The sequence below is a fragment of the Argiope bruennichi genome, chromosome 9, assembly GCF_947563725.1.
Source record: "Argiope bruennichi chromosome 9, qqArgBrue1.1, whole genome shotgun sequence".
NCBI classification, from domain to species: domain Eukaryota; kingdom Metazoa; phylum Arthropoda; class Arachnida; order Araneae; family Araneidae; genus Argiope; species Argiope bruennichi.
This window is the reverse complement of record NC_079159.1, coordinates 71197459-71225186: the sequence shown is the minus strand read 5'-3', so window position 1 is coordinate 71225186 and position 27728 is coordinate 71197459. Positions and strand designations below refer to the sequence as shown.

The following is a 27728-nucleotide window of genomic DNA, read 5'->3' as shown; positions in this document are numbered from 1 at the left end:
CCACAGAATATATCTAAGGCAATTAAAATAACAAGACTTTAATGTTTGACGGAATCATGGACATGGAGTTATATCTTAGCGATTTAATGCTATTGAATCTAACCAATATTTCCGGCGAACCAGTTTGTCACCAAAGTGACTATTTATTAATAATAATCGATAAATGTGTTAAATCGATTTACTTTAACAAATGTATGGCAAATATTCTACTTCAATCGTTTTTCTTTTCTTGTTCTAAATGTAATAATTTGTTTACAAAAAGTTTATATGGCAAATGATAACTTTACAACATATAAATAAACATTTATTTAATTAATAATATAATTAATTGATAATTAATTATTAAATAAACCTTTATTTAATAAAAAAAACTTTTAAATTTATTAAGGTTAAGCTTGAAAAGTGGTAACAATTTTTAATAGGATTATTATAATCGATATAATATATTAATTATCTGCTGCATTTAGGAACACGAGATTCCATATTTAAATTCGGAATGCAATTCAAGTATTAAATAATAAGTAATTGGAGAAAGCATAATTCATCATAGCTGCATTTTCATCTTTATTGTCGAAATGTTGTTTTATTTTTATAATATATGAATGCCTTTGAAATATTTTTTTCTCTAATTCTAAACTAAAAATTATATTACTCCAAATTCAAATAAGGTGAATTTAATCTAATAAAGAAAAACCAGAGCATGAGTAGTCCCATCGAAACTTTCCTGGCATGGTCTTCAACAATCTATCTCCTCTCCCACATAAAACTGTGAGCCGTGAATAAGGCCGCAAATAATTGGCATAAATAACACTAGAGAACAAAAGTTATGAAATATAAATTTTTGCGTGAATCTAGTATTTTTTGGCCAAATATATCGTACAAATATGTATTTTGGAAATCTTTTTTATGATTGATTGAAATCAAAATTTAACGCAAAACTGTAATACAGTTGTAGTCACAAGATCACATACTGAATTTCATTGATTTAAGTCATTGCGTTTATATGTATGGGGAAGTACAAAACGACAAACAGTCAACGCCTTAACAGACTTGATTCGAAATTTGATAAGAAACTATATTTTAAATGCTAAATCTGTGTACCAAATTTTTTCTAGCTTGCTCTTTGAGCTTTGGAGTTATCGAGTTCATATAAATTGAATAGCTAGACAGAAAAACATCAAGTAAATCAATATGGTTCAAAATTTGACGGGAATATACAAATTTGGTCCTTTTTTTTTCAGATACTAAATTTCATCTGCCTCACTCAAAAAACCAGCCTGTCTAACTTTTTGAATTATTGTAATCAAAGACAGACACAATAACAAGAATTTATTTTTTGAACTCAGAGAGGTGTGAAAAAGTAATATTCATTACAATCTTGAGTCCGAATTTTTTATGATCACAATACTTTATTTATTTTTTCGTACGTAAAATATAGAGAAATTAGAGACACCTTGTTTTTTTTTAGATTTATGAATGTAAGTAGACATTCCTATTATATTTTATCTAAATAGGGTTTTTTTCCTTATTATTTACATAATGTTTCGTAGACTACCTAATATGGATTACATTTTGTCATTTTACTAAAGTTTTTCTGTGTAATAAGTTTATTTTGAGATTTCTTGACTATACTAATCTTTACTAATAATAAAGCTCAATGTGTGCGTGCGTGCTGTACTTTTGACTTTCTATTTATCATATCTTTTGATTTAAGGTTACCGAATTTGGCACTTATATACCTCGGAGGATGGGAATATGCAAAGTGCCTTTGAGTCATTTTTGTTGCAGTAATCTTATTAGAAAAATATTAATGCACACAAATTGATTTTACACCATTTTAAAATTTTAAAAAATGTTGTTCCTTTAAGGATACCATTTAATAGTCGTGTAATTTTTTTCTCAAATATGGTAGTTTTCTAAAAATATATCTATCTATAATTTCCAACAATTGATTACATTATCACCCTGAAACTCAAACTGATTTTATTGTTTTAGCAATAGCGTCCACTATTGAAAGCTTAAGAAAAAGGATTATGTTTTGATCGTGTAGTTTACAAAATAAATAGAAAGTTTCAATATCTTGAATTTTAGAAGGTAGAGGAACTGAACATTTACATTTTTAATAACGCTATGATGTTATAGGACTTGTTTTCATTAGAAAGGTACAAGCACAAGAAACGTAACTTAAGTAAGGCTACTAAAAGAACACAGCTTTAATGTCTGAAAATTTGAAAGGATTCATGTGCGTTAAATTATATTTTTAAATGATTTATTAGAAATTAACATTCCCAACCATCTAGTCGCCAAAGAGGACAAATAATAAAGCTAAGTGTGTGTGTGTGTGTGTGTGTGTGTGTGTGTGTGTGTGTGTGTGTGTGTGTGCGCGCGCATGTATTGGAGCTCTACGGACCAGGTTATTTGACTTATAGCTACCAAATTTATCACGGATAGTAATTGGAAATAACACATATAGTGGAGCATAAAAATGTGTACTTTTAAGGATTTTTTAAATTTAAATTAGAACTCTAATTAATTAATAATTCAGCTGAGATTTTCCGTGATAACTCCCAAAATAATACTGCGCAAAAATAAATTTCATACCCTTTCGAAATTTAAATAATTATCTTTAATGATAACAAACTAATAGTCGCTCAGACTTTTCTTAAATAATGGTAATTTCAAAAATATACCTTTTTTTGCCTGATTTTCAGCAGTAAATTATAATTGAAAATCAGACAGAATTAGCATTGTTGACTTGAAATTCAAATCGTTTTCATTCTTTCACCAAATACTGATTTGTTGAAAGGAAAAAGGAAGATTCTGTTTAATATCTGCGTACTTCAAAAGACAAATAAAAATGTTAAAATATATCAAAAAAATTAATGATAAATTAACTTGACATTTACGTTTTTAAAAACGCTATGATGTCATGAAATTAAGCTCCATTAGAATGGCTCATGTGCATAATGAAATAAATATGGTTTTAATGTCAGATAATTTGACGGAATTATGGACATGGAGTTATACCTATACGATTTAAATAAGATTAGATATAGCCAATATCCTTAGCGAATTGGATACTCGCCAAATGAGACTAGCTATTAATGGTAATCATTATCCTAAGCCCAGCAAGAAATCCTCATGATAAGATTAATGGCTAAATAAAACATTTTGAGCAATAATAAGAATCACAGTTAAGGTGAAAAAATTAAAAAAAAAAAAGAATTACTCTAAGAAATGACTTCGAAGTAGTGTACAATGAATGTCTTAATAACTAGTGCATCCGACTAGAGGCTGCCTCACTAATTGATGATATGCCATCGCTTACGTAGAATCTAATAATGTTCATAATTAGCGTTAAAAATCTTCTGTTTTAGCTAATTTTTACCCACTAATTTGATAGATTTCTAAAATTGGACTCGGTCAAATGTAAAGTCTCTTCAGAGCAATCCGTAGCTGAATGCTCTGTGAAAACTGGATTTTTCTCTGTGGAAACTGTCTGTGCTTGGATCACTTTTGTCAGTGGAGATGTAACGATCAAATGAGCAGAAAACTAACTTTCGTAGATGCAATGACACAGGACATTTCTAAAAAGGGCCCATGCTCTGTAATGAATTGGTTTATTTTTAAATAGAATAAAGATCGGTTAATATTAACTTGACATAACAATCAAAAGATCCGCGATCCATTCCATGAGACCTGCTGCGTTTTGCTTGATCTTATATGGCTCAGAGAATTTTTTTACAGATTATTTTGATGCTGATCACGTCAGTAAAGAATCGTCTATTATTTTATTTTCCACTCCAATCTAGTTTATTCTGAAGGTTCAAAAACTGGTGGGAACAAAAATTTAAAAAAATTAAATTTAGTGGAAGGTAAACATAAAAAAATTTATAAATATTATTATTTTGCTTGATCTTATATGGCTCAGAAAACTTTTTTACAGATTATTTTAGATCGGTTAATATTAACTTGAGATAACAATCAAAAGATCCACGACCCATTCCATGAAACCTGCAGCCTTTTGCTTGATCTTATATGGCTCAGAGAATTTTTTTACAGATTATTTTGATGCTGATCACGTCAGTAAAGAATCGTCTATTATTTTATTTTCCACTCCAATCTAGTTTATTCTGAAGGTTCAAAAACTGGTGGGAACAAAAATTTAAAAAAATTAAATTTAGTGGAAGGTAAACATAAAAAAATTTATAAATATTATTATTTTGCTTGATCTTATATGGCTCAGAAAACTTTTTTACAGATTATTTTAGATCGGTTAATATTAACTTGAGATAACAATCAAAAGATCCACGACCCATTCCATGAGACCTGCTGCGTTTTGCTTGATCTTATATGGCTCAGAGAATTTTTTTACAGATTATTTTGATGCTGATCACGTCAGTAAAGAATCGTCTATTATTTTATTTTCCACTCCAATCTAGTTTATTCTGAAGGTTCAAAAACTGGTGGGAACAAAAATTTAAAAAAATTAAATTTAGTGGAAGGTAAACATAAAAAAATTTATAAATATTATTATTTTGCTTGATCTTATATGGCTCAGAAAACTTTTTTACAGATTATTTTAGATCGGTTAATATTAACTTGAGATAACAATCAAAAGATCCACGACCCATTCCATGAGACCTGCTGCGTTTTGCTTGATCTTATATGGCTCAGAGAATTTTTTTACAGATTATTTTGATGCTGATCACGTCAGTAAAGAATCGTCTATTATTTTATTTTCCACTCCAATCTAGTTTATTCTGAAGGTTCAAAAACTGGTGGGAACAAAAATTTAAAAAAATTAAATTTAGTGGAAGGTAAACATAAAAAAATTTATAAATATTATTATTTTGCTTGATCTTATATGGCTCAGAAAACTTTTTTACAGATTATTTTAGATCGGTTAATATTAACTTGAGATAACAATCAAAAGATCCACGACCCATTCCATGAAACCTGCAGCCTTTTGCTTGATCTTATATGGCTCAGAGAATTTTTTTACAGATTATTTTGATGCTGATCACGTCAGTAAAGAATCGTCTATTATTTTATTTTCCACTCCAATCTAGTTTATTCTGAAGGTTCAAAAACTGGTGGGAACAAAAATTTAAAATTAAATTTAGTGGAAGGTAAATATAAAAAAATTTATAAAGATTATTATCAAATAAATATTAGATTTTGAAATCATAATTTTAAGAATTTGAAAATTACACTCTTCAATATTATAAGGGAGATGAAAAAGTAGATGCTTAATTTTCATTTCCATATTTTTAATCTTTAAGGGAATCTCCAAAATATGACATGCATGCAAACTCTTCTCATTTTAAGTAATAAAAGAGTTATAATAAATAAAGTTCTATTTTCTATGTTGTATATTTAAAATGGCGTCTAAGTAATAAACAACTTTTTGTGTTTTAGAAATTGCAAATTTCCATTGTTTGTTTCAGTGCAACAAGCATTCTGAAAAGAACATGGAACAGACAAATCTGGCTATTAGACCATTTTGTATTATTTTTAATAGTTTATTGCTTGTTCATGAAAAATAAAGAGTCTGCATCCTGAAATGTTTAACAGGAAATAGTGAATAGTATCGGAGATTATTTTGAGCATAGGTCGCAGTAATGAATTTGTCTCTCAAGTTGTAAGCTGGATATTTCACAACCAAACATTCAAATTGCCTTTGAAACCATACCGAATAAAATTGTTATAACAAATGATTGTGTGACAATTATATGTCCTAATGTTTTTTGCAGACAAAATGAAGCAACATTTAGATATGAATCTCAAAAACTAAATAGATCAATGCAGTTTTCAAATATTGGAAAACAATTAAAATGCTTGCAATTTTTAAGTCGATAATGTTTATTTAATACTTATTAAACATAGTGAATTTAAGCTTCGGAATTTATTTGTAATTATTCTGTCTTAAATTCTATTGTACAGAAAAAAAAATAAATAGGGCACAAAATTCTACACTTATTTTAAATAACAGTAAACAAATAATCTAATAAATAATATAATAAAGATAAATAATATTCAAGGGTACAAAAAGCATCGTAAAAAATGAACGGGAACTCACTTGTGTTTCTGAGAGGCTGAGAGCTGTGGCCAGTTCCAGTCTTTCCGGTGTGGACAGGTACCTCTGAGCCTCGAACCTTTTTTCCAGGCCATGCAACTGTTGGTCGCTGAAGACGGTTCGAGCCTTGCGTCGACGGCAAGGCTTGCCCCCCTCCGACGGAAACAGAGCCCCGGGAAAAGGCAGACCTAAAATAAAATTTAAGAGATTATTAATCTTATTATAAATAAGGCATTGTGCTTACGTATGCATATATGCATGTGCATATGTTCCATATTTCTTCCTAAAATATTGAGTTGATTTCAAATTTTTGCATACGTATTCTTTAAATAAAGAAAATACTATCGACTTTTCGAAGTTCATAAATTAATTAAATATTCAATTGATTAGAAATTAATTAAAATTTTGCCTGTTTTCCACAGTAATTTCCGATGAATTTCATAAGAAATATTTTAAACCATCGTAAAATTCAAAACAGTTCTTTCAATTATAATAAATTTAAAAATATTGAAATTCAAGTTAACTTTGTATTACTCTGCCGCAACTTTCCAAAATTTGTTTTACTGTAATACATATGCTTTTAATAGGTTTTCCTTTGTGGTAGTAGTATTTCAACAATGCCGAAAAGCAAACATAAGTCAATCGCTCAATCGAAGGAAAAAAAAATAAAGCTTTTGTATGCTAATAAAACAGCTGTTTGACAACAGCAACACCTTCAGACAATGAGAAATAGTTAACATTTTGCCTTTTTTATTCAAAGACTTCGACGAAAATTATTTAAAAAAAATTTATGCCATCTTAAAAAATTTACCAACGATACCAGTTTCATTTCTGTGCAATTTTCCATTCAATTTTGTTAATTCTTTAGAAAATTTAACGCAACTAATTTTGAAATAAGGAAATTTATCGATACTCCTTTGCTGTGTAGCGTAAAGATTTATTCTACAATTATTTTTTAAAAACTTTATTTCAATTTATTTGTTTTGACAAGATAGTGATATAGTAGATGGCATTTCTGTTAAAAATATTATGCATGAAAGAATTTCAACCTTGAGTAACGACAGGTATATCCACTGTTTTGAAATAAATTTTAAATAATGAATTTATGACTTTTCTTCAATTTGGTTTTTGCATCGGCATCATTGATACGATTTTGTGAAATAATTAACTATCACAAATAATTCATTTTGTTTATAGTTATTAGTAATGTAGAATACAAAATAATTAGTAACAAATTTGGTGTATTTTTTTTTTTTTTTTTTTGCGAATCAGCAGTAGCAAAGAATTAATTCGAAAATCGAATATTCATTATGGGGCGAATAAGTTTATTTACTTGAATTGCTTCTAAATAAATAAAAGAATAAATCTGCATTTCTGTAAACTTCTAATAAAAGAATAATCTGTATTTCCTTAAGCCCTGAAAAGACACTGCAATTTTATATACTTCATTCTATTATAGACTAAAATAAAGGCTAAAATAATTTTTAGAATCCCATACTTCGTTTATAAAAATCTTTTTAAAATTAATTCTGCTAAATTTTTATTTTTAGGATGAATTTTTATATTTTTTTATTTTTTAGGTGAATTTTTTTTAGATGAATTTTTTATTTATTTTTAGGATGAAACTTCATAAATGAATTTAAAATCTGAAAAAATATTTTAATTATTTTAATTAGATAAATTAGAACTGTTTGTTTAAAGAATATATATTTGGAAGGAAGAAATTTAAAGTTCAGAAATATACTAAGAAAAGAATTTTGTGAACTAAATATGAAAAATATCTATCATCCTGAAAAAATCTAAAAATACAAAGTGTAAATGACAAAAATTACTGCAGAGTGTAAGGCAGAAATAATAATTTAAAACATTATGAAACACTATGAGAATTTTTTTTTTTGTACTTAAATCTCCATTAGTTGAATTTTTTTTTTAATTTTAAAAAATATCCTTTTATTTATTAATCCATACTTACTCAAAACAATTTCTGTAATAAAAGGTGTCAAAAGACATAAGTTGGCAGTTTGATTAATAGACTATTAAAAAAAGAGTCGTTTTTCAGTTATTACAAAGCAATTTCTCATATTTAATAAATAGTTAAGTTAATGTACAAAAATCATATCGGAATCAAATATAATGAATAATATAGTTTATGAATTATAAACACACATATGTGGCATGATTCCATTTGTTTATTTATTGTTTATAAAAGATTACAATATTCACTACTAAATTTGAGTTTGTAATATCAAACGACAAAAATTTCAGTTTTTTTTTGTCAACAACAACAAAAAAAACGCTTTTATAAACTTATAAAATAAGAAAAGGACATAGATTATCAACATTGTTCACTTATGATATTTGTTTTGTTAGTGAGTTAGCAAAATAAGTAAAACCTTTATATATAAATACATATATTTCAAGATCATTGTAAAGTTAGTCAAAATAAATTCCTAATGAATTTTCTTATTATTTTAATTCTTATTAGAATTATTCCTCATACTTTACTATTAAATCTTAAAATTTCATTTCCACTTTGTTTGAAAAATCGGACATTATGTAGTTTCATGAGCTGAAATTAGATTTTTATTTAAAGTTTGAATCAACGCTGATAACCAAAATCTCGCATTTATTAAATATTTTAAATATAGGAACATAAAAATTGAAATAGTTCGTTCACAACACTGTAAAAGAAAAACAAAAGTCATCATCTTAAACTGATATAATCGCAGTGGTATACAATTTTTTTAAAAGAGCTTTGCACTCTTCTCTCCTTTTTGGAAACAACAAAAAATTAAGAAAACCTAAATTTTTAGCATCTTTTTTACTCTAAAGTTTTGAGTTTTCTTTTCCTTGCATGCAATAATCAAACTGATATTTGGATGCTAATGGCTATTGTTTTTAAATAATGCCCTTCTGGACCACGTACTACATGTTAATCATGCGTAAAACCAATGATTGAATGTTTATTATGGGGCAGTGATTGCATTATGCTTATGTAAGGGAATGCTTGAATATCAATTTCTACTTTTAATTCCTTATTTACGAAGTATGGAGAAAAATTGCAATCGTTAAAAAATTTGACCTCGCTGTTTTGATGAATATTCGCATTTTATATCTCCCTGAGTTTTGACATTTGGTCTGTCTGTCTGTGGTCTGCAAACACGATAACTAAAAAACAAAAAGAAAGAAAGAAAAGAAAAGAAAAAACGCTTTGAGCTATTCGGATAAAATTTAGTATATGGATTTTAGACAAAAATTCATAGATTTCTGCCAAATCATGAATAAATTCATTCAGAAGAAATCTGTTTGTTGTCTGTATATAACAAACATGTAATGTTATTATATGTTAATGTTATTATCTGTATATAACAAGCATAGTATGTTTATTATCTGTATAACTGTAAAAACAAGGGAGTTCGATAACTACCAAACGAAATCAATTAATTGATAAGACCCAGTTATAAGTATCTCATCTAAACTATAGATTGGTTCATTTTGATATTAAATAAATAATAGATTTTACAATTTTGAACGAAGTCTGCCAAAGCATTGATTGTCTGTCATTTTGCAATTTTGTCTGAGATTTGTCATAACATAATCTCAGTGCTAAATCAATGAAATTCTTGTATGTGACCTCGTGACTGCAAATGTAATTCCGTGCCATATTTTTCGTCAGTTGGAAAAAAAAGGCTGTCCAAAATACATATTCTCATGACAGATTAAAAAGTAAAACGTCCACCCCAAAAGAAAAAGAGATCCATGCTAAAGATAGGTATTTCGCAACTATTGTTCGTTATACCATGCAAAGTATTCACTTCTTTACCCAAGATACACAATTTTATATGGTTGGGGGAAGGGTATGGTTTTATTGGAATGTTATGGAGTACATAGGAATATTTCGGAGAACTCTCTGGTTTAATACTGGATCATCCATTTCCTTTTTTATAAAAATTCTTTAAATGAAATTTAATATCCTGATGATTGCTTATTAATAACATGATTTTACGCTTGCATACTATTTATAAATTATATGATATGATTATTGTTCGTAAAAAAGGACAGAAATTGGAATTATAACGAATTGCCTCTTGCTTCTATAAAAATTGGAACCAGAATAATGAACAACGAGGCATTCTTTCTGCTTGTACAAATCATAACTCACATGATGCAATGTATGATGCAATCAAACCTCAAACATTATCATGCAATGTTGTTTAAAAATAAACATTCTAAATTATTTTCTTAGAAGCGCCTTCAACCGTCAGGTATAAATTACAAGTAAAAATGTGTGAGTAAACAAGACATAATTTTTAAAGTTTTCATTTATAGATTAAAAAATTAACATAAATTTCTTAAATATCAAAGCAGACTGAAGGAAAAGAGACACAAGGAAGCTTTTGCACTGTTAGTAAAAGAAAGGATTGCAGATTATATCATGTATAGTAAAAAATGAAACGAATAATAACTAAATCCTGAAAATTATACAAAATAAAAAATTCCATTATGATTTTTTTTTTTTGCAGATTAAATTAAATTTTGTAATTTTTTTTCTTTCCTTTCTTTAGCTTGCTTTGAAAGAAATAAAGTGATTTTTTTTTAAATCAAAGATACTATTGCGAAAAGAAATGTTTTTTCCCCCCTCCCTTTCTATCTACACCTAGAAACTCAAAAAGATTCGTCCCAAAGGTTTTCAGTTTGTGAAAAAATTGTGCTAAATTTATTCAGGCTTTTTTCCGAAATACTTATTCAAAGTTTACTGTCAAAAAAAATACTGTGTTTTTGTTTCAGAGTAGTTTTTCTTTCTGAATATTCAGCAACAGTTTTACGTTTCCAAGACGTATCTATGAATAGAAAAGTTACATTTTTACTATAAAGAAAAATATAAACTATAAAACTAAGATAAATAGCCATGATTATGCTTCCTTCGATTTCAAAACGACTGAAATAATATAAAATTCAAAAATTTATTGGGGGGAGGGGCTGAGGGCTAAATATTTATATAATATTTCTATCAGCTTACAGAACATAAAAGAGACTCAACATTATGTTTAGTCATTTTTTATAGGCCTTTTCTTTGTACACAGAAATTTACCGTTTTAAATAATAAATATTTGACAAAATATAAATTTCTACTAAATAAAAAATAATTTTATTCAAAAAATATTAAATGCCACTTATGTACGAAATATTGAAATTTTACATAACATTTAGTAAACAAATTTCAATTGTTTAAACTCCCCCCTCCCCATAAATGCAGTGTAAATTTGGGATTTAAAAAAATGTCATTTTTTTTTTTTTTTTTTTTTTTTTTTTTTTTTTTTTTTTTTGCGACGTCGGAGTTACGTGAAAAATATTAATTCAGTTTAGCTTTATTTGGTAGGAACTGGAAAGTATAACAGCCATGGGAAAAGGTAAACAATAGTTTTTTAGAACATTTTTTCGAGGATGAAAATGGTACAGAGTTCAATAATCGAAGTTATTTCAAAATAAGTTGACCCATAATAATAATATAATGATTATCATATTTTAAAAATGCATCTGAAACCTTCTTTCTTTTTTCCTTTTTTTCTTTCAAAAAAGTTGACAGAATATATCAATCTAAAATATCTAAATAAAACTTTTTTTCGCTATTTTATCCAAATCTACAATTTTACAACGTGATTTATTTAAAATTTTACATTCTAATTGTGTTTCAAACATAATTCCAATTTTTTTCTCAACAAATATTAGAAGAAAAATTAAATTTCATTTAGAAACGTAAACAAGAAAACTTTAACAAAATAGCTTTAAAACTTCAAACAGTGTTCTATACCAACTTCTTCAAATACCCTAATTTCCTCCTTCAATAGCATCAATATCTATTTGAAGCATACTTTACAGCTAATTCTATTCTACTTTCATAATCAAGGATTTTCACTCTAAAAAGCATTCTATTTTTTTGGGGATGAGGAGAAAGGGGGACGTCATAAGTAAATTCTCTAGAAGAATCAAAAGCAACTATGCTCTGTGATAAAAATCAGAAACATTTAAAACTAAATTCTTCATCCAAGTCTTTCCATTTCAATCCAACGCCTGACACATCTTTCCTAACTCATTAACACATTCCACTTCTAATGGAACAAAGCCATTCGAATTTCCAAAACATATTCCAGTCTTTTTCCCATCCAAAACGAACGATTTTAATTCCTGCAGAATAGCAGGCAAAAGCGCTCGAGGGTCCAAACGACAGTGGATAAAATAAGGACATCAAGAAAGACAGAAAAAAAGAGGGAGGGGGCAGGTGGGCGGGAAGAATAATACTTGTAGAATAACAGCCCCTAACAAGAAGAGCAGTGACGGGGGAAAAGGGTCTTCCTAATGAATTTACATTTCGCGGATTACACCTCCCGTTCTTGAGGAAAAGGGCAGGCCATTATTTTGGTAAGGCCTTCTCGACCATTAGTTGCAGATTTGGCGAGCCCCAGTGCGGCACATTACCCTTTTAATGATGGGCTGTCCTGCGGGGAAGGACGTTAAACATCTCCCTAAGTACAAATAATGTCGCCAAATTAGGGGACTAAGGATCCGCCGCAAGAATGATCTGCTTTTCTTTGCTTCCTTGCAATTCCATTTCTTTTTCTGTCGCTTCGGCTCTTTTGCGTCTCCGGGAATTAAAAACCGAGAGCAATTTTGCTTTTTATGTACGGGCTGCACAGAGTAAAGGATTTTTTTTTGGAGTGTGCGTTAGTTGATATAAATGATGTTGATGAATTTGAGATCTGAGCTGATTGATTTGGGAAGGTTGGATCATTGAAGACAATTTATACCTTTATATTTTGATTTCACGCACGGGATTTTATGTCGATTCAATGTGTGTATTATTTGATATAATTAATGTTGATAATTTTGAGTTGAATGATTTAGGAACATAGAAGCAATGAGATCAATGCATTCTCACTTGAAGTTTAGGTGTACATCGCCAGTTTGAATTCGAAATTCGTAGTGCATTTTTTCTTTCTTGTGTGTAATGTTAAGACCCATTCTTCTGTTGTTTGATATATGTTTTGCTTTATGTATTTTTGATAATATTATTTTTAGTTTTTTCATCAATTGGTTACATATCATTTTGAACTAAGATATAACATATAAGAGCTTATTTTGTATCTACTCTTATTTTTCTTGTATCTCCTCATTTTCTTTCACTTTAAAAAATTTTCTTTGTCTATTCTTAATTTTTATATTAAAAATAATTATTAAGAATTATTATTTTTTTAATTATTAATAATAATAATTTTTTTCATTATTTAATTCTATTTTCTTCCAATAGCTTTATTATTTCTTCAAATGTACTTATTATCTTATACTGCATGTGCATTTATGCTTTTTACTTAGTTTATATAAATATTTATTAGTTGTATGTAATTATTGTATTATATTAACATATTCTGTTATTATACTGTATTGTTTATTTTACTATATTATATCAATATTAGTTATATATTTACTGTATTTATTTCTTGGTTTCCATCCATTTCTTACTCTATTTATAATTATATATGCTATTTCTTGTTGGCTTATGCTCAATGTATATTAGTTTTATGTATATATTATGTCTTTATGCCTAGAGGTTTTTTCCTGACTTGCAGTCGTCTCCCATCAGAACGTCTCAGGGCAAGTCGCGAGTTTTTGATTAAACATTCTAATATTAATTAATTTTGAGTTTTTATAAATTTTATACTTTAAATAGTTTGTTTAATATAGTTATTATAATTATTTTATAATAATCATACAAAACGTTCATTTACATTCTTGTTCTTTAGAATGGTTAAAGTTAACCTAATTTATATTTATTAAAGATTTTTCGATTTATATTTCATTAATATTTTTAATTGCCCATTTTATTTTTTCAAATAGAATAAATCCGTATTCGTATTATTAGTATATATCAAGATAGATTAACTTAACAGTACTGAAAAGCTACAAAATGTATCACTCCGTCAGGTAAAATAGTCCTACAATATTTTTTATATTTGATAAGAAACCTAGAAAAAAAAAAGATAATCTATGCATCATCAGCTCCGTGAGCATCTCATTTGGTATGTGTTTAATTATATTGGCGAGCGATCATTTCTTTTATATACAAGATAACTCAGTAAATTATTAATATTCAGTAGATAATTATATTTAATGAGAATCAAGAAACTGGGGATTAAACCCAAGAATTAATTTCTACGTTATTTGCCATCATTCTTCTTATTTCCTTTCTTCAATATTATTTTGTTCAAAATCCTCGTGGATTAAAATTTTAATGAGTCGTATTTTACTGCATAAGCAATTGATACTGAGTAAAAGAAGGCCCTATTTTTTTTGAATAAATATTAATATAATTGAACTTATTATTTAAAACTGTCAGAACAGTAAGAACTCAATTAATAATTAATTACAGCCAAATTATGGTATTTAGTGTTTTCCGAGATAAATATTTTTTTATAGTAAGTATTTCCTATTACTATTAGAATGAACTGCGGATTTCTATTTTTATGTCTAAGATAGGAATTTCAAACTTCGAATGGCTTTTAATGTATATTTTTTCATTTGAAATATTTACAAGTGAATTGAATATCATAGCTGCAGTATTTAAAGCAAAAGAATGCAGATAAATTTGAATACATAATTAAGTTTTAAAAAAGCCGTAGGATCTATTTTCTACTCACTTCTTGTTTTCCTCTTTTATATTAATAATCATTTTTTTTCAGTTGTGGAACATTATTATTCGATTCTTTAGCGAATCAAAGCATTGAAGCATTTGAGACTCCCGAGTTTAGTTGTACTGACTAAGCCAAATGTTTAGTTTCTGTGCAATAAGAACCTAGTTAACTCTAGACTGTCTACTGTTTCTATCTACTTTTATTGAAAAGAGTTAATTTGACTCATAAATTTTTAAAAAAAATTTAGATAACAATTTTTTCTATAATAAATTATTTGAAACATTTTTAAATGTAAATATTATTTTTGAAGTAAATATTCTTTAAACATTTCTTTGTATTAACACAAATTTTCCTTTATTTTGTAGAAATATTCTGGAAACATTCGATTTAAAACAACTAACTACAAAATTAATTAATAAGTAACTGGATTCATAATAGTAATAATAAATATAACACATTCGAAAGTACAAAAATGAAAAGTTGGCAGAGATATTAATTTATGTTTGTATATATTTCATTATGCGATAAAACTCAACATAATGTTTGTTAAAAGTAATTTTTAAGTTTTCAATATCTACAGCCATAAAATCTTAAGTGCGTTAAATTGACTCACTCCTTAAATCTAGTGTTGAAATGCATATTTATAAATTTTAATTTGAATCTGAATTTTTTTTAATTTGTTCAGTTTTTTTAAATTGAGGGGAAAAAAACTTTAAAAAAACAATATTATCTATATCTAAAGGACAATTTATTTTTAAAAGATAAGAAAGCTTCCTATTTTATCTAATTCATGAATTTTCTTCCAGTTCTTAACGCAGACCTTTTAAACGATCTAGTGAATATGTCTGAATTTCGCCTTTATTTGAAATAGAAGAGGTTAATTAACTACAAATTAAAGGAATTATTTGAGATAAAATCATTAAATCTCTTTTAAAGTAGATGATATTATTTTATATAGCAGATAATCATCAAAATGAATTTGGGAATTGATTTTCTTGTAATTAAGTAAATTATTCATTTCAATTTCAATCTACAAATTAAAGTAAATTTTTATAGCCAATCATATATTTTCCTTTTGATAATCAGTGTTAATCGAAAGTAAATTAGAGAGACTAATTTTCTGTAGTAATTTTAATTACCAGTTTAAATTAATAAATTTTCATAAAAGCAGGATAATTCATAAATTAAAAATTAATTAATAATACAACTAAATGATTAGGTAGAATGTGGATGCGCAAGAGAAAAGGAGTAAATTTGCAGTATTAAATATATCAAGACAGAATTCACTTAATTTTCCAAAGAGGAACTTAAAAGAACGTTTGATTAAAAATAATCCATTAAGTGTAAATTAATAATCCCTTACCCCTTAAGTAAAAATTAATTAATACAATTAAATGACTTAGTGGGATGTATACGTACAAGAAAAAAAGAGATTAAATTTTAAATATTAAATATGTCAGGATAGAATTCACTTAACTTTCCAAAGTGGAACTTAAAAACGATTCATTAAAAACCATTCATTATAAATTGCTTCTAAAAATTATTATCTAAATATGATATTATAAAAAAAATTTAGAGAGTTTATTGCGTTCTAATAAGGATAAGATTTTGCTAATCAGAAATAGAAATGTGAAAATTTCAGTGCAAAAACTTTTCTTAAAATTGATTAAATCATGATATTTATATTTTGAGACTCTAAAATTCCAAATATTGTAACCAAATAGTCTTAATTTAAATTGTTCATTTTATTGTCTGATAAGAAAAATAACTCTGATTGATGGCACTTGGAATGAAATTAAAATATCAACTCTTATTATTTTTTTAAATAGCAGTGAAAAATCATGTTATACAATAGTCTCTAGCAATTTTATGTCATATGTCTCAATTAGTATAAGAACTTATCTTAATGAAACAAACTACTGCAATCCAATTCATTTGTTTCTTTATTAGTTTGTGAAAGTAGTAGATTGTTAACATTTTCAGTTTTAAATATTTCATTAAGAAATGTACAAAGAGGCCCGAGGAAAAAAGTAAGCATTTTTAATAAAAATTACTTAGAATTTAGTAAAAGAGAGAGAGAGAGCTAAGTTAAATATTGCAGATGTCATCGCTGCAAACTAGACAGATCTGCAAAATATATTTCTCAGGCATAGTAGATAAGCAAATGCTACTATATCAGAGAAAACATATATCACTGATGTGAAGGTTGTGCAAGCTCTACGATAAATGGGTACATGCAGGAAGTTGCTAATTAAATGAAAAAGAAGATTTTTAGTCCAATACAAATTTTCAAATATTGCTATCTTCAAAGAACTCTGGGATGTTGCCTCTGTATCTATATATAATTTCAAAACATGATTTATTAATGTAATTGGGGGGGGGGGGGGTATTTATTAGGGTTTATACAAAAACCGACTTTTTGAAAAACCGGTTTTCGAATTCGACATTTCCAAAAAAACCGGTTTTAGCCGGTTTTCGAATTTTTGTCAAAAAAAAAAAATGAATAGGGAAAAATAAAATATTTTTTCCTATTCTATTTATTTTATTTTATTTTAATTTATATAAAATAACAAAAACGAAATCAATATCAAAGCCAAAATATAAAAAACAAAATTAAAGATTACATATACATATTATTAACATAAATAACGAAAACTCAAACAAAAATTTCAAATAATATTTATATTATTTTCACTAATTTTAATTTCTTCGAAGAAAATAGGATTTTTAAAAACATGAAATATCCATTGAACGGTGGCTAAGTCTCGCTCTTATTTTGGACACAAGATTGCCTGAAATTGAAAATACTCGTTCACTAGTTACTGAGTTTGGCATCAAATTACAAATCTAAGTTTTTTTGTTCTTTTATTCGTTTGTTCAAATAATGAAAATTCAGCTTTCAGTGTCTTTGGATTTGTAAGTTTTTCTTCAGGGTCTTCAAGAAACTAAACAATTATATTATTTCAGACAATTATTTTATGAACTGATTTCAAATGTTTATGTAGATTGCTCGTAGTTGATCCTTTGCAGCTCAACATTTTATTACAATGATTTCAGATTGCCTTCTCTATCCCAAACTTTTTGAAACTATCCCAAACTTCCAACTTACACATTTTTATCTAAAAATGAAATTAAAGTTATTGAATAAATATTTTTGACGTTTACTTTACGATTTTATTATTTCAACTATTAATATTAATGCAATTTAAAATAATCTAATCTACACATTTTCTAGGAATTAAAAAAAACACTTCTTAATCTAATTACGATGCTTGCTAAAGACATAATTTATGTTAAAACAATTCGAAAGAAAATATGGAATATTTTAACACCCTGTGTTTTATTTAAAATTCCATTAAACAGAAGCCAGAACTTCTTATTTTACACTAATTTTTGATAGAATAAATTTATATAATAAAATTTAAATTTTAAAATGGAAAATAGAAAATATAAACATAAAAATTAAGCATACTTAATATTTACGTTATTTTTACCAAATATAACGACTTTATATTTTTGTTCCCAGTTTTCACGTTCACAATATTAAGCAAAATTGTCGTGACTCGAGACGGATCGGATTCTGAGAACACATATCGACAATTCCATTTCATTAAGGGGTGAGACGCAGAACGATGAGCACATTTGATCTTGGATTTCTCGCATTATATACTTTTTTAGTCCTATTTTTTTTTTCACTTGTATGTGAGTGTTATGTCATTTCTGACAGCATTTTATTTTAACTGAATATTTCGTATTGATATGGCTAGTTCAAGTGGTGTAAAAAAGCTTTCAAGAGTGGTACGAAGAAATTTTATATGATATCATTAAATACTGTGATCAAGAAGCAGAAAACGGGGAATTATTTATTCCTTTCACATGTTCTTCGAAACGAGCCAGTCAAATTGCTGACGTTTCTATTAGCACCGACTTCATACCGATAGACAAAACATCCGACGAGAAGCAAAAGATGAACTTTATCAAACTTTTGTTTCCCCTAGAAAAAAAAAGTGAAAAGGCATGTTCATGAAAAACATGAATTGACGAATTCGAGGCGCAACTGTGCAGTGCACAAGCACTGGCCAACGCAACTTGCAACATTGAAAAAATATGTTTGCTGCCCGTTGCATAGAATGAATAGGAAATCAAATAAGTTCAAAATTAATTTCTACATATTAATATTAATTTTTAATCCCGGTTTTCTTAATTTAAAAACCGGTTTTCGAATGTGACAAATTTATTTCAAAAAACCGGTTTTTTAAAACCGGGTTTGAAAACCGTCAAACCCTAGTATTTATGATATAATAAACTAACTCTGTGATCCATGCAATTTTCCCTACCGCAATTATATTCTGAAATTATATTCTAAAATGAAGTTCTGACTGCTTAAGGTATAATCTAATTACATTATTAAAAAATAAGAAAAAGAAAGAAAGTAAAAAGGCATGAAGATAGTTTTTTGTCAGCTTGTTTTACCTAATTTATGAGAAAAAAATTCAGAACTAAAGCAGCGGTTCTTTCCGATTTTTGACAATTGATTTCAAGTAAACACACAAGTATTATATTCAGTTCGGAACAAAAAAGTATAATTAATAAAGGGATTTAAAATCAAATTATGAAACAAAAAGAGAAAGAGTTCACCGAAATATCGATTTTATATTAAAAATACACGAAGAGCCTTTTTATCTGGAAACAATTCCAATATAATACTTGCAATATGAAATGACTATCTCAATTATAACAAAGATATAAAACCAATGTACCTACCTATTCTAAGAAATTATTACCAATATAAATCGACAAAAACGACAGTGAATGTGTGATTTCATTAGAGTTATTTTATTTCAAGTATTTACATTTAAACTAAAAGTAATAGCCTAGAAAAGTGAAACAAAATCTGTAATTTTATAAGCACGGTTTTTTTAAAAATTTCATTTGAGAATTTTCTTTTACTTTTAGTAATAAACTGATATGCCAATAAAGTATTATACAATTTGTGATTTCATAAGAGCATTTTCTTTTAAATTTTAGTTACAAGTTAATATTCCAATAAAATGGTACCTAATGTATGATTTCAGGGGAGAAACTTTAATCTTTAGGAACAAATTGATATTGTGATAAAACGGTTCCCCAAACCCTTTTTTAAATCTCATATATAAATTACATGAAAAATATTTTTTTTTAAAAATTCTTCTACTCACAAAATGTCAGTATATTCTCATAAGATATACAATTAAATAAAAATTAGAATAACTTGTAAAGTTGCTTTTTAAAAATTATATCTCCATGCGATTTTGTACAAATGGAATTCTAACCTAATTTTGATATGAACTCAAAACCAAATAGACTACATCCAAAGAATTTTTTAGAAAAAATAAGAAAATAATAATTATAAACATTGCGAGGGAAATAGAAGAACTTATATAAATAATAAATTATTTTTAAGAACAAAATATTCCCTCCAAACAAGTATTCTGTAAACGTTGAATCTTGAATCTCCATGTCTTTGATTAAATAATTCACTGACTAAAATCGTAGTAATATTAATACCGTAAACGTCAAACGTTTTTTCTCAATATACCAAACGATTATTTACGAACAAGTTTCTTTTCATTCGTTTGTCAGGCGACTTTGACGTCACATAAGTTGATTCCTTTATTTGACGGCGGGAAAATTTAAAGATGTATTAGATTTATTAAGATGATATCAATTTAATTTTATATATTTTTTTATTTTACTTCGTGATTAAAATTTACTAAAAACAAAATTAGTTTACAGGACGGGATTAATTTTTATATATACTATATTTGCAAAATTAATTATTATGTATTGCTTTAGATTAATTTAAATAATTTATATAATAATTTTTTTTTGCTGAATGAAGTAAGTATAATTTTAAGCTGGTAATTAATATGACATATTTACAGAAACTTCGAAATAAAAAAAGTTAATTATATTAAAACAGTCTAAGAAATTATTAAAATTCACTGTTATTATTGCAGGATTCAATCTCGTAAATTGGGGAAAATTATTTTTTATCCATCACGATTTATAATTTTCATCCCTGTTCATTTATGTACTTCATTTATTTTTTCATCATTCATTCATTCATTCACTCATTTATATTTTTCTTTTATGCCTGTCTGATTAATGAAAATGTTATATTATTTAAAAAAATAATTTCTTTAAAGTAAAATTTTTTTTTTGATATATTATCGGACAATATTAATTTATTTGTACTTCGCTTAAATTCAACAATAGATAAAAAAATCATTTGCAATTAAGTATAAAGTTAATTTTAAATAATAATAATTAATTATTAAGTTAATTAATTATGGCCAATTATTGTTGAGAAAATTCCTAAAAGAATGAAAGCTTGAGCTCAAGACTGGGAAGTTCATTCCAACATCAATGTAAACCTTTTTATATAAATTCTTTACAATGGAATTACCAATTACAACAGTTCCCAATACACAGCTTAGAGAAAATTTCTATACAGACGATTTTGTCGTGATCCCTAGAGCATAATACACAATTACTAGTATAATTTTAACTATATTCGAACGAGCGATATGTTGTAGAAGATTGAAAACTCGATCGAATTCGTGGATGGGCCATTAAATTTGAAAGAAATTAATGATGAAATTTTCATTTAAAACTTTCTAAAGAAAAGATTGAAAGAAAGATTATTCAAATTAGGTGAATTATTGCCTTCTTATAAGAAAAATTTGGTTTCGAAGTTTTTTTATGGTTGAAATTGCTTAGAAGTTAGAGCTGGAACAATGATTTTCAAGTCCGAAATTCTTCTACTTTTTAATCTAAGGTTATGACAATTTGTTAATAAATTGTCATAATGGAAGGGTATAGGCGATAATTTCTGCTTTTTCTTATATTTCCTTTAAGAAATAAAAACTTTCACCACACGACTTTTTGACTAGAATTTATATATTTCATTATTCTAAGTCCCTTAGCATAATAAATATTTAATAAACAGATTAGAATAAATTTACAATAGAATTCAAAACTTTTAAGAACAAAAAAGAAAAATTCAATAGATACAGTTTTTTAAAAGCGCATCCATTAACGTATCATGGGAATATTTTCCTTATTTAAATTAATTTTTACCTTTAATTTTTAATTCATAATTGTAATTTTTATTTTGTAATCAAAAGTTCCCGAAATCCATTGCTAGCTGGCCCCTCTTTTATAGAATTAAATTACGAACTAATAATTAAATTATGGAATATTGAAAAAAAGAGTATTATCATCGAGAAGGACTTATGTTTGAAAAGTCCAGGCCATTAGAATGATAGTGGAAAATCGAAAATATAATATTCTCTTTGTACAGACATAAAACAAGTTGAAATGTGTCAAAACTGGTAAATAAAGAGGTAGTTAGTAAAACACAATCAAAATTTCAATAATCTACATAGGGGGCATAAATGAATTCTAGTAACATTTTCCTAAAATTGGGGACAATAGGGATGGGCCGAGAAAGTGTCTTTCAAGTTATTTGGCATAGGATCTGCGGTTCCTTACAACCCCCAGTGGAATGCAGTATGCTTGTCCACTCAGAAGGACGATATAGTAGGGCAAGAAGAAAAATTACCTACAGCGTTATTAGAGTATATTTTGATAAATTACTAGGAGATAGAAATAGAGAATGAATTTCCAATACTTTTAAGATGTACCAGTTTGTATGAAGGGGGTGGGGGTCAAATAGTGCAACGTTTAATCATCCATAAAATACAACTCTATTTCCATATTAAAGCTAGAAAAGTTTGCAAAAGCATTTTATATGAATGATCTGTGAAATTCACATGTTTGATTTTCTTTTGAATCGAGATATATATTTTAAGAAGCCATTAAATATCGGTTGCCGAGTTCTGAATATCGAAGGCATTGAAAAACTAATCAGTAAATATCAATCTATGATTTATAATTGCTAATTAATTATATAATAACTTTCATATATAGTTTTACTTTTATAACTTACTTTCTACTATATAATACTCCATTTTTGAAATAGTTTCATGTTGATGCTGATCTTCCACCGATATCTGATTTTTCACATTCATCTTTCAGAGCAAATATACCACTTACTGAATGAGGGTAGTCACTGCTCCTGATGTAAAAATGGAAGATATAATTTTATCACAATTACTCCTGCCCTTCCTAAGTATTTGGGTTGATCTGAATCACCGCTTATCTCGACAGCACGAATGAAGATAGAAACATAAGAGCCTTCACCGTTCACAATACAGAAGCTCCATTAGAAGGTGCGTCCTGTCATTGGGTAGCGGTATCTTGACCCCACATTTATTTCAATCACCAACGAAATTCTTGAGAAATTATTGTTATATAATTAAATAATTTTGATGTATTGGGTTCTAGATTTGTAATTTCTCCTTTTTTTATTTTTTTGACTTATGCTTGACGACTATATGAATGATTGCATAAATAATATAATAGTCATAGAAATGGAAAGATACACACTCTCTTCAAATATCACGAAAATACTACATTCCTATGTATTTATTTTATATATCTTCATTGTTAATCATATTTAATAATAATATTTTGTATAAACGAGCATCTTTTTATATTTAAGGAAAAAGATGGGTTTGTATAGATTCTTTTCGTTTTTGGAATATCATATAATAATAAATTTAATTAAAAGCAGTTTTGGGGGAACCATTTTTATCATATTAAATAGTTATTTTTTTTTCTTTTTACCTTAAGATTAATTGATTCTTGGTCTTATTATCAAGTAGCGCCATTGGTAAAGAATGCAAATTCAATTGATAATTGATTGAGTACTAAGTTCTGGGATAAGAATAAACAAAATGCACAGAATTTCAAAATTCCAAAATATCAAGAAACGAGTAAAAAATTATTTACGAAATTTTAATTTTCAAACATGAAAAAAAGTCATATTAGATGAAAGTGTTTAATAATTGAAAATATCATACCATAATTACTTTCCTTTAAATTTTTTAATCACGTTTCTTCTCGATATATATCAATTTCTTTATTGCATTTAAAATATTATCTGTATGCAAAAAAGGTTTGCTGAATTATATAAACTGAGAAAATATTGGCTATAAAGAAAAAAGAATTTTTTTTTTTTTTGAATTAGATTATGTTTCTTTTTAAAATCGATAAATGCTTGTCAGAAACTTTCTGGAAATCTCGTTGATTCTTTCCTGGTTATTAACATTGATTGCTTGCACTCCCTTTGTTGCCACAAAACACTAATCCCTTCATCAATTGTTCGTAAACATTTCAAACAAAACCTAACAAAATCTCTTTTTACCACACTAAATGACACCTCTGCCCTTCATGGAGGGGATTTAAGCTTTAAATGGACTCGTTTTTCACCCATTCCCCACCTCCTTACCCAGCGACAGATTTCGGACGCACTCCAGAAAAGAGTCGCCAAAGAATAGGCAACGGGGACTCGCTCTATTCTGTAGCCGATTGAAGCGATTAGGCACGAAACGAGTCCCAAGGAACCAGATAAAGTCGACGTGCTTTTGGTCATGGCCGCTAATGACTACCGAATTCTTCTGCCATGGGGAAAATTAGTGGCCAGGACAGAGCACCTTACTTTTTTTTTTCTTTTGTGTGTGGGTGTGCACTGATTTCACTTCTTTTTTTTTTTTCTACTGGCCTTTTATGTCAGGTTTGATAAAGGAAATACTGATAAAAGAATCACAAAATCAATGGAATTGCTTTTATCTGTGTGTTTTAATGATCGTTCCTATTTGTATTAAATATTTCATTTGATGAGCTTTAACTTTAAAAAAAAGTAAGAAATGTTCTATTTAAGGATATTTGAGGGGGGGGGGATTTTTTTAATAAGTTAAAGTTGTGAGCAACCGGGTGAAATTAATTTAAGTCTATTTTATAAGTTTACAAAATATGATTGATTTGAATTCTCTTTAATTTAAAATAATATTTATATTGCATCTCAAGGTGCATAATAATCAACTTATTATCGGACGTCCGTAAAACATAGGACCTAACCGAATTTTTAATATTTTATATAATGAAATCTCCTTGATTTGGAAAACGCTTTTATTTGTTAGTTTTAAGGACGTAATTTCCCACGTATTATGTGGCTGATAATTTTAAGTACCTTAAGATGATGATGCCAATCCTCAATCGATGCTTCACTTCTTAAATTTATGAACATGTGGGTTGCAATGAACTGAATGCGTTTAATTTTTATGCGTCTAGTAATTTTTGAATGAACAATGAAATTTGAATTCGACTCTCCATCTTCTTCGATTCTGTAAGTTTTAGGAAATCATTCTACATGATTATATACTAACTTATTATATTGGTACTTGACCTAACTCCTTGACGATTTGATTTCTTTCAACTATAATAAGAAGGTTCCTTTTACTTGGGATTTCAATTTTTATTCAAGGATTTTATTATTATTTTTATGATTTTGAAGGACATTTGATATCATTGCAGTTTTCAGATTTTTTGTCTTTTAAATTAGTTGACATTAAAATATTAGTTACAGTATTCTACTTTTTGATGCAAGAACTAATCTCAATATGACAGGAAAACTGAATAAAAGAATAATTTAAAACTGAAGTGCTATTGTATCAAAAGATATCTGGAAAGATAGCATAAAACAAAGGATCTCAATTTATTACATATTCTTCAAAGAAATCTCCTTCGATTGCAAAGCCCTCTTGCCAAAATTTTTGCAATCATCATAATATGCGTTAACTTCGTTTATGTAAAATTCTTTCCGAGCTCTTAGAGAATTCTCTTTTATTTAGTAATTGAAATAAAAACAGTGGTTGAGAAAAGGCGATTTCAAGCTTTGAATAAGGTTAAAAAAAATCACTACATGCCGAATAGAATGGATACGGAGTATGTGAAACCGTATGATTGATTTTTTTTTGTCGAAAATTTTCGAATAATAATGGTATTGTAAAAAGACTCATTATTGTTTTGCAAAGTCCATTATTTATTCCTACCCAGTTTTTGTTGTTTCCGAAGTTTTCCATACAGTAATGTCTCTAAACTTTAAATGACGATCACTAAATGCCATTCTCTGAAGTGATCGCTATGTTGATGATAAGATGAAGTCAATTAGTTCCCAGTGCGTGATTCATCTATGACAGATTCTCTGTCATTAAACATTTTATTTCTCTGAACTCTTGTCTTGATAAACAGTTGGCTTCAAAGGCTTTTCGCACCATTTCAATTGTGTTTTCTGTCAGAACTACTTTGCGCGTGCAAATTTTAATCCATATTCTTACTTCAATTACATTCGCCATTTTGGAAAATTAAAATCCCTATTCTGAAGTTAAGTCTAAGTTAAAACTCGTATCTTATTAAAAATAAATTCATTTTCAGATGATTCCTAATTCTTGCCCGTTGTAGATGTTTATAGATGTCGTAAAAATGTCAAAAAAATTTGATGACCATAAGTATTATAGATGTATATGTATTAAAGAAGACCATATGAACTATAGATTAAATGAAGCATTTCGAATATTTCTTTTTATAATAGAAGTATAGTTGGTTAACTCAGCATTCTGTTTTGGTTTCAAAAAGTAAGTAATTCATTGAATGAAGTTCCAAATATATACTATTTTGCAGCGTTTACGAGCTCATTGGAATATAATAACACTGATAACAACACTGATAATAATGAGTTATTCATAGAGTTATACAAAGCCATTTTGACAAACGACCGAAAAAGAATAATTATCCATCATGAAATCCAACAAAATCGTTTGAGGGGAAAAAAATAGCAACTTCAGCTACTCTTAAAGCAAGTATATCAAAATTGACGTTTAATTGCGGGGAAAGTAAAATATGTCTGGACGTTTGAATTTTACGAAAAAAATTTGATTAACATAGTATAATAATTCTAATGTAACTGAAAAATATTTTTAAATTAGAGCTGAAAAGGTGCAATGGTATGGTATAATTAAAATTTCTTCCCTAATACTTGTCATCACTTGCTGGATACCATCATTCATGATGTTGATAAAAATTGATTATTTTCAAAATATAATAAATACAAATGTAAGGTTCTCTGGATCTAGCTAATGATAAATTCTTTTCAAAAAGATTTTAAATAAAGCAATTATTTACCTTTTAGTGATTCAGAGGTGATGTTTTTTTCAAAACGCTGATTATTTGTAAAGGGGAAAAGTATTAAGCTCTTGGTAACAGGGTTTTAATTTACTTTTCAATAAAAGAAAAATGATTGACATAGAACATCAGAAAACTGAAAATGGAATGATTTTAATGTATTTTAATTTAAAAATATTATTCTAATAAATGAAAAAAAAAATTACCATCAGTCATGAGCTATTTTTTCCACAAATTCTAAAGTTTATTTCTTTCTCGATCCAGAATCTTTGAAAAATCCGAACTCAAATAATCGATGCTATAGAATTCTAATTTTAGAAAATATTCCACTAAAACTAGGAAAATGTCAAACCAACATTCATACGCTATCCTCCTCGTAAATTTCAAAGATATATTACATCCACTTTCTTCCATAAAATGGCTCTAGTCTGGTAAAGAGGGTTGCTCCGACATTCTTTCTTTTAACAAGAGCTAAGAATCAAATCGTGCCCTCGGAGCAAGACGGGGACGTCTTTTGGACGATGTAACTGCTCCATTTGTCGAATTACGAGCTGGGAGGCACCGTCCCCCAACACTCCCCCACCACCTGTCGCGAGAGGTCTTTAAACCCCTTTCAATTTTATTCCGATGAAAGGCGGATAAGCCGACTTTACAGGAAAAGATGAATTCCGAATGCGAAAACAACAAAAACGCAAAAAAAACTGTGCAAAAAACACATATACAGGGGGAAGGAGTGATAGAAGGAGTTATAATACCGTAAAAGGGTGCGAATAAAAACGACAAAACGATAGAAAAGATAGAGTCAAACATTTTGGAGCTGTTATTCGGTCTTT

At 27.6% G+C, this 27728-nt stretch overlaps 1 protein-coding gene across 1 annotated transcript in view; it reads right to left on the bottom strand.

Annotated features, from left to right (window-relative positions):
• LOC129984784 (brain-specific homeobox protein homolog) overlaps window positions 1-27728 on the bottom strand; it is a 60580-nt gene that overhangs the window by 17415 nt on the left and 15437 nt on the right. The window contains exon 2 of the mRNA XM_056094741.1: window positions 6083-6267. Within this exon, the coding sequence (XP_055950716.1) occupies window positions 6083-6267 (185 nt within the window). The remainder of the gene's footprint in view (window positions 1-6082; window positions 6268-27728) is intronic.